The 10,000-nt window shown below is 41.8% G+C and overlaps 1 protein-coding gene across 1 annotated transcript; it reads left to right on the top strand.

Moving 5' to 3' along the window:
• The first annotated feature begins 3,660 nt into the window (after positions 1-3,660).
• Positions 3,661-9,953, top strand: fhl1b (four and a half LIM domains 1b). The gene is made up of 6 exons (XM_083567823.1): positions 3,661-3,815; positions 6,761-6,923; positions 7,686-7,860; positions 8,247-8,416; positions 8,556-8,742; positions 9,056-9,953. Exons 2-6 carry the CDS (start codon positions 6,768-6,770, stop codon positions 9,208-9,210), a joined length of 843 nt encoding a protein of 280 aa, XP_083423949.1. The 5' UTR covers positions 3,661-3,815; positions 6,761-6,767; the 3' UTR covers positions 9,211-9,953.
• The last annotated feature ends 47 nt before the right edge of the window (positions 9,954-10,000 follow it).

Raw genomic sequence — 10,000 nt, 5'->3', positions numbered from 1 at the left:
GAAACCTGACTGATCTAGAGAAGATCTGTGTGAAGGAGTGGGCCAAAATCCCTCCTGCAGTGTGTGCAAACCTGGTGAAAAACTACAGGAAACGTTTGACCTCTGTAATTGCAAACAAAGGCTCCTGTACCAAATATTAACATTGACTTTCTCAGGTGTTCAAATACTTATTTGCAGCTGTATCATACAAATAAATAGTTAAAAAATCATACATTGTGATTTCTGGATTTTTTTTTTTAGATTATGTTTCTCACAGTGGACATGCACCTACGATGACAATTTCAGACCCTCCATGATTTCTAAGTGGGAGAACTTGCAAAATAGCAGGGTGTTCTAATACTTATTTTCCTCACTGTATATACTATATGTATAACTTATAAAAGTGATAGAAGTGCACAACACACAGGCTGTAACACAACCACTATTTAAATCAGCATGCTTCAGGGACCAGATGAAATTAGACACACCTACAGCCATGAAGTAGATTATTACTTTCCATAAGTTTAATTATTAGCAGGTTGTCAGTCCAATACAGTGAATCACAGACTAAAGTCTGGAACTCCTACACAAGTCATTTCATGTTTATTTGTTTTAAGCTTTTAATAATGAACATCGTCTCAGAGCAGCTTTACACAGTGGAGATGTGGAGATAAAAATGAAGATGTTCTTTATAAGTGTAAGTTTGTCCCTGATGAACAAGCCGGTGGAGACTGTGGTGAAGAAAAAACTCCCTGAGATGCAGAAGGAAGAAACCTTGAGAGGAACCAGACTCAAGAGGGTTCCAACAACGTTCTCAAGTCTAGCAAGCAGGAGATTATGATCAATGGTGTCTACACATCTGCACACTGACTCTTCTCTGCTGATGTTCTAGCAGATGTTTACTGCAGCTGTCTTCACTTCTTGCTTACTTTTATTTCCTCTGGTTTCAGCTGACTGTCTTGACCCCTGCACAACATTCCACATTTATATGGAAATATGGACTACACATACATAAAACTACATCTACATCACGCCTAAACTACACCCACACATACACTAAACTACACTACACCTACACATATACTTAAATACTTCTGCACAAACAATAAACTACACCCACACATACACTAAACTACATCTACATCACACCTAAACTACACCCACACATACACTAAACTACACTACACCTACACATATACTTAAATACTTCTGCACAAACAATAAACTACACCCACACATACACTAAACTACACTACACCTACACATATACTTAAATACTTCTGCACAAACAATAAACTACACCCACACATACACTAAACTACATCTACATCACGCCTAAACTACACCCACACATACACTAAACTACACTACACCTACACATATACTTAAATACTTCTGCACAAACAATAAACTACACCCACACATACACTAAACTACATCTACATCACGCCTAAACTACACCCACACATACACTAAACTACATCTACATCACGCCTAAACTACACCCACACATACACTAAACTACACTACACCTACACATATACTTAAATACTTCTGCACAAACAATAAACTACACCCACACATACACTAAACTACATCTACATCACGCCGAAACTACACCCACACATACACTACACTACACTACACCTACACATATACTTAAATACTTCTGCACAAACAATAAACTACACCCACACATACACTAAACTACATCTACATCACGCCTAAACTACACCCACACATACACTAAACTACACTACACCTACACATATACTTAAATACTTCTGCACAAACAATAAACTACACCCACACATACACTAAACTACATCTACATCACGCCGAAACTACACCCACACATACACTACACTACACCACACCTACACATATACTTAAATACTTCTGCACAAACAATAAACTACACCCACACATACACTAAACTACATCTACATCACACCTAAACTACACCCACACATACACTAAACTACACTACACCTACACATATACTTAAATACTTCTGCACAAACAATAAACTACACCCACACATACACTAAACTACATCTACATCACACCTAAACTACACCCACACATACACTAAACTACACTACACCTACACATATACTTAAATACTTCTGCACAAACAATAAACTACACCCACACATACACTAAACTACATCTACATCACGCCTAAACTACACCCACACATACACTAAACTACACTACACCTACACATATACTAAATACTTCTGCACAAACAATAAACTACACCCACACATACACTAAACTACACTACACCTACACATATACTTAAATACTTCTGCACAAACAATAAACTACACCCACACATACACTAAACTACATCTACATCACACCTAAACTACACCCACACATACACTAAACTACACTACACCTACACATATACTTAAATACTTCTGCACAAACAATAAACTACACCCACACATACACTAAACTACATCTACATCACGCCTAAACTACACCCACACATACACTAAACTACACTACACCTACACATATACTTAAATACTTCTGCACAAACAATAAACTACACCCACACATACACTAAACTACATCTACATCACGCCTAAACTACACCCACACATACACTAAACTACACTACACCTACACATATACTTAAATACTTCTGCACAAACAATAAACTACACCCACACATACACTAAACTACACTACACCTACACATATACTTAAATACTTCTGCACAAACAATAAACTACACCCACACATACACTAAACTACATCTACATCACACCTAAACTACACCCACACATACACTAAACTACACTACACCTACACATATACCTAAATACTTCTGCACAAACAATAAACTACACCCACACATACACTAAACTACATCTACATCACGCCTAAACTACACCCACACATACACTAAACTACACTACACCTACACATATACCTAAATACTTCTGCACAAACAATAAACTACACCCACACATACACTAAACTACATCTACATCACGCCTAAACTACACCCACACATACACTAAACTACACTACACCTACACATATACCTAAATACTTCTGCACAAACAATAAACTACACACACACATACACTAAACTACATCTACATCACGCCTAAACTACACCCACACATACACTAAACTACACTACACCTACACATATACCTAAATACTTCTGCACAAACAATAAACTACACCCACACATGAACTAGACCACACCTACAATACACTGCACTTCACCTAAACTAAACTACATTACACTACACATACACTAAACTAAACTACATTACACTACACATACACTAAACTACACTACATTACACTACACAATCTACCCCATATATAAAACAACCCCTTGTGCACATGATCGCTGCGGCACTCAGTGATTTGGTAGGGTGCATTTCTCAAAAGTGAAAACACTTGTGCATGATTTCCTGTCGATGTTGTAATACTCTCTCCTTCCTGCATGCTGTTCCCTCCCTCCCTCCTTCCCTCTACACCTCCCTCCGTCCGTCACTCCCTCTACACCTCCCTCCTTCCCTCTACACCTCCCTCCGTCACTCCCTCTACACCTCTCTCCGTCACTCCCTCTAAACCTCCCTCCTTCCCTCTACACCTCCCTCCGTCACTCCCTCTAGACCTCCCTCCTTCCCTCTACACCTCCCTCCGTCACTCCCTCTACACCTCCCTCCTTCCCTCTACACCTCCCTCCGTCACTCCCTCTGTCTGTCACTCCGTCAGTCTCTGGTGAGTAAAGTGAGGGGTGAACAATAACAGTCTTGAGACGAGGTGGAGGATTCGAGCCTCCTGCTAAGAAACTGGTATGTTTCAGCATTTCTACTTAACTTTCAACACATATTTAACATGTGTGTGTGTGTGTGTGTGTGTGTGTGTGTGTGTGTGTGTGTGTGTGTGTGTGTGTGAGGAACATAAAGATGAAGATGAACTACTTAGTTTAGGGCTGAAGTGTATTCTTTCTAAACAGTAGACGTTGTGTGTGTGTGTGTGTGTGTGTGTGTGTGTGTGTGTGTGTGTGTGTGTGTGTGTGTGTGTGTGTGTGTGTGTGTGTGTAACTCCGGGTCCAGTATGAAGCTTCATGATGTACATTATTTTCTACATTACTGCACAGGTTTAGGAAATGTGTCCTACGCCCTTCTGCACCCTACAGAGTGTGTAGTGAGTGGTGTGGTAAATGTGAAGCAGCAGGGTCTCTCTCACACACACACACACACACACACACACACACACACAGTCTCATGATCTTTAGTGGTGTTTATCAGTAAGTGCTGTGTGGAAATAGCTAAAAAAAAATTATTTTATTCTAATCTTTATACTGTGTGTGTGTGTGTGTGTGTGTGTGTGTGTGTGTGTGTGTGTGTGTGTGTGTGTGTGTGTAAGAGGGGGATAGAGACACAGAGACTCCACACTCATTTTAAAGTTAAATTGACACTGACAGCTAATGATGTAATTAAGGCATTCACTGTGACCGACCAAACAAAAGCTTGTGTTTAAAGCAGGAGGTCAGATGGAGATGAGTTTGAGATGTTCTCCTCAGCTCCTGTGTAGCCTTCTCACTCACTCTTGCCTCCTGTTCCCTGTTTTTCTGGCTTCCTGTTCTCATGCTTCACTCTCATTCTTTGGGGAGGACATCATGCCAACACAGTGGTGTGCACACACACACACACACAACCCCACACACACACACACACACACACACACACACACACACACACACACACACACACACACGCTCTCTCTCTCTCTCTCTCTCTCTCTCTCTCTCTCTCTCTCTCTCACACACGTTCAGTGTTTTCCCAGCTGTCTGGCAGAAGTGAGTCTGTTTTGCAGTTTTAGGTTACATATGTTGGAATCCGTCATATGGCATGATGAGTGCACATGTGTGTGTGTGTGTGTGTGTGTGTGTGTGTGTGTGTGTGTGTGTGTGCATGCCATGTTTTTTTTAAGGTAACATTTTAATTGGATGATGTCAAGACTACAAGAAGCAGAACAGAACCACACCCAGTTACAGATTTTTAGAGGGAGAGAGGGAGGGAGACATGTAACAATGAAGAACATGTGTGTGTGTGTGTGTGTGCGTGTGTGTGTGTGTGTGTGTCTTGGCCCTTATCTTTATTCACACTGAGCTCCAGATGTTGTATGATGAGCTCATGCAGAAGTCAGACGTCTCTTCAGGAGGACGTTAGGGGTCGACGAGTCGTCTGGACACTGCTCAACCTCACAACAACTACACAACTTTCACAAAATTTACCTCATTCAACACAACAACCTACTGAATCTGAACACAACCCCACAACTGTGTGTGTGTGTGTGTGTGTGTGTGTGTGTGTGTGTGTGTGTGTGTGTGTGTGTGTGTGTGTGTGTGTGTGTGATCCTAAAGCACACATTAATATTGTTGTTGTTGATATTGTTGTTTATGATGATGATGATCTTTGAATAGAGCTCATACATATGATTTAGTGTGTTTAGTGCACACACACACACACACACACACACACACACACACACACACACACACTAAATGTGTGTTATTGATAAGCAGTTGTTGTAACTTCCTTTTGGTGATGAAACACACAATATCAGGTTTCCGCCCGCTCTCAGTAATGAAGTGGATTGTTGTGGAGGTGACCTCAACAGCACCCCCAACACACACACACACACACACACACACACACACACACACACACACACATGCGCGCTTCAAAACTAGTCCCTAATGAAATGAACGGAGATCTTGAAGGTCCAGGAGAAACCCTTGATCTGTGTGTGATCTGCACTGTGCTGTTATAAACGCTGTGTGTGTGTGTGTGTGTGTGTGTGTGTGTGTGTGTGTGTGTGTGTGTGTGTGTGTGTGTGTGCTAACATTTTTGTGTGAGGTTTGACTTCTGACGTTGGTTTGCAGGCAGGATGTAAAAAAGAAAGTGAGTTTCGTGTGTGTGTGTGTGTGTGTGTGTGTGTGTGTGCTGCAGCTCTGAGACAGAAATATATTGTGGTGTGTAATGGGGCAGAAAGGGCCAGTTTGGGGTTGTACACAGTTTACACCGTTGCTATGGAGGCCGTTAGAGCAAACACTGTTCCTCTGAAACTGCAGTCCTGCAGGTCTCCGTATTACAGCTGTCTGTTTGTGTGCAATTTCAGTTTCTAATAAATAAAGTGTGTTTACTCTGCGTCCTTAACCGAGGTGATCCGATTCTCTGACTTCCTGCGCCGAGTTGATTTGATCAGACACGATGCACTGACATTCTGATTCAATTACAGACTGCCTTCTGCCTCGCCCAGATTCCCTCCGATTTCATCTTCTCTCAGGGTTTACAGGTGAAGCTTCCAGAATAAACAAACTGACAGACACGAGTCATTTTAGTGATTTTATTTGAAGCTGTTTATCATCAAGAATCAAGTCATTTAGTCAATAAATCACTTAAATTGTATGAGTTAATGCGCTGACTTCTCACCTTCATACTGCACACTTCCTTTTATCAAACAAAAACCACAGAGGAGTGGAGTGTGTGGACATCTGTTGCCCATGGCTACAAAACACACACACACACACACACACACACACACACACACACACACACACACACACACACACACAGGAACAAAAGAGAACAAACATTGTGTTATCAGTGGAAACTTTGACTCTGAAACTTTTTCTTCCTGAGTGTGGGAGAGAGGAGACGATTATAACCTCTTTGTGTGTGTGTGTGTGTCTGTGTGTGTGTGTGTGTGTGTGTGTGTGTGTGTACAGTGTCACCATGGCAGACCATTTCAGCTGTTTTTATTGCCGTGATGATTTAAATGGAAAGAAATATGTGCAGAAGGACGAGAAGCCGGTGTGTGTGCGCTGCTTTGACAAATTCTGCGCCAACAACTGTGCCGAGTGTCGCCGTCCAATCAGCACGGACTCCAAGGTACTGCCCACTTCAAACAACACACCTGTCACATGACATACATAACACTAAACTCTACACTGTACTTTAACAAACAGAACAAGCACTGAGCAGGGCATCTTTTAGGGCATCTTCATTTTCACCTTTAACATCTTTTTATTTGATCTATTTTGGCACTATAAAGCTGTAACAATCTGTACATCTGTAAGGCACTGTATACCTGTCGGGCACTGTACGACTGTAAGGCACTGTACGACTGTATGGCACTGTATACCTGTATGGCACTGTATACCGGTATGGCACTGTATGACTGTAAGGCACTGTATACCTGTATGGCACTGTATGACTTTAAGGCACTGTATACCTGTCGGGCACTGTATGACTGTAAGGCACTGTACGACTGTAAGGCACTGTACGACTGTAAGGCACTGTATACCTGTAAGGCACTGTATACCTGTATGGCACTGTATGACTGTAAGGCACTGTATGACTGTAAGGCACTGTATACCTGTATGGCACTGTATGACTTTAAGGCACTGTATGACTGTAAGGCACTGTATGACTGTAAGGCACTGTATACCTGTATGGCACTGTATGACTGTAAGGCACTGTATGACTGTAAGGCACTGTATACCTGTATGGCACTGTATGACTGTAAGGCACTGTATGACTGTAAAGCACTGTATACCTGTCGGGCACTGTATGACTTTAAGGCACTGTATGACTGTAAGGCACTGTATATCTGTAATAAATATTTACCTGTACGGCACTGTATCTCCACAGGAGCTGCACTATAAGGGTCGTTACTGGCATGAGGACTGTTTCCGCTGCTCAAAGTGCTATAAAAATTTGGCTAAAGAGTCTTTCAGCGTGAAGGATGACCGGATCCTGTGTGGAAAATGTGGTTCACGTGAGGATGCACCCCGCTGCAACACCTGCTACAAACCCATCCTAGCAGGTAAACTTACCTTGTGGGTCTGGACGAGCACGAGGTGTGATCATTACTAGCACACAATTCCTATAACACTGTTTTATTATTAAAAATTACTGAATGACATTTAGCTGTAAGACACAATTACCTGTAGGGCATCTTTACATATAAAGAATTATTTTCTGTAAGATATGATGCTGTAAGGAAATTTGACCTGTAAAGTATCTTTACCTGTAAGGCATCAAATTTTACTGTAAGGCACATTACCTGTGAGGTATATTCACCCTCACCTGGACGACATTATACCTTCATCATCAACATCTCACTCAACTCACTGTGTGTGTGTGTGTGTGTGTGTGTGTGTGTGTGTGTGTGTGTGTGTGTGTGTGTGTGTGTGTGTGTCTTCGCTAAAGGTACAGAGAGCGTGGAGTACAAAGGCAACGTGTTTCATTATGAATGTTTCACGTGTTATAAGTGTAAGAAGCCGATCGGCTCGGAGAGCTTCATCACTAAAAATGAGAATGTTTACTGCAGCAGCTGCCATGACAGCAAATTCGCTAAACAATGTAATGCCTGCAAGAAGGTGAGATACATACACACACACACACACACACACACACACACACACACACACACCATACTTCATACACACAATAGATGATGTATGTTTGTGTATTTGTAATTATATGTGTGTGTGTGTGTGTGTGTGTGTGTGTGTGTAGCCCATCACAGCAGGTGGAGTAAATTATCAGGACCAGCCGTGGCACTCGGAGTGTTTGGTGTGTGTGGGGTGTGTGAAGCCTCTGGCTGGAACTCGCTTCACTTCTCATGAGCAGAAACTCTACTGCGTCGACTGCTACAAAACACAAGTGGCCAAGAAGTGCAGCGGCTGCCAGAACCCCATCACTGGTACACACACACACACACACACAAACACACACCAACACACACACACACACACACACACACACACACATCTCTGTCTCTCTATGAGGTAGTAAGAAATATAGAGATGTAAACAGAGAAAGAGGAGAAGGAGTATGTAATACAGAATAGGGAATTGGGAATAGAAATTATAGATATTATAGAACAGGGAAAAGGGAATGATGAATAGGGAATTAGGAATGGGGGAAAGGGAATGAGGAACAGGAAGCTATAAAGCTTAAGGAATGTACATGTCAATAAAAACATGAACACAGAGTTGAGTTGTTTCCTGCTACAGGTTTTGGAAAAGCCGCTAATGTGGTGAACTATGAGGGAGGAACATGGCACGATTACTGCTTCACCTGTAAGAAGTGCTCCTTGAACCTGGCTGAGAAACGCTTCATCTCCAAGGATGGGAACATCTTCTGCACCGACTGTGCCAAGAAAGTGTAAAGACCCTAACAATGGGCCGAAATTCCTTAACCACATACAAGATGCTTCATCTGTGTTCATTTATCTCACAGTCTCACTGCAGAATCATCAGCTACCGCTCACAAATCCTCATCAAATCATGTCCTTCTGCTGACTTTCTGTGTGTGTGTGTGTGTGTGTGTGTGTGTGTGTGTGTGTGTGTGTATAATGGTGTATCTGTATCTCACTTAGACTATTAGATCTGTGTGTGTGTGTGTGTGTGTGTGTGTGTGTGTGTGTGTGTGTGTGTGTGTGTGTGTGTGTATAATGGTGTATCTGTATCTCACTTAGACTATTAGATCTGTGTGTGTGTGTGTGTGTGTGTGTGTGTGTGTGTGTGTGTGTGTGTGTGTGTGTATAATGGTGTATCTGTATCTCACTTAGACTATTAGATCTGTGTGTGTGTGTGTGTGTGTGTGTGTGTGTGTGTGTGTGTGTGTGTGTGTGTGTGTATAATAGTGTATCTGTATCTCACTTAGACTATTAAACCTGTGTGTGTGTGTGTGTGTGTGTGTGTGTGTGTGTGTGTGTGTGTGTGTGTGTGTGTGTGTGTATAATAGTGTATCTGTATCTCATTTAGACTATTAGATCTGTGTGTGTGTGTGTGTGTGTGTGTGTGTGTGTGTGTGTGTGTGTGTGTGTGTGTTCTTTCAGCCAGATTTCTCAAGCAAATATTAAGTGAGACTCAAACTGAAGTGTAACTGAATAAAAGAGATCGATTAAAACTGTGTGTGTTTGTGTGTTTGTGTTTGTGTGTGTGTGTGTGTGTGTA

Source organism: Silurus aristotelis (genome assembly GCF_946808225.1).
Source record: "Silurus aristotelis genome assembly, chromosome: 18".
Lineage (NCBI taxonomy): Eukaryota > Metazoa > Chordata > Actinopteri > Siluriformes > Siluridae > Silurus > Silurus aristotelis.
The sequence above is the reverse complement of the archived record's forward strand: the minus strand, read 5'-3'. Positions and strand labels throughout refer to the sequence as shown.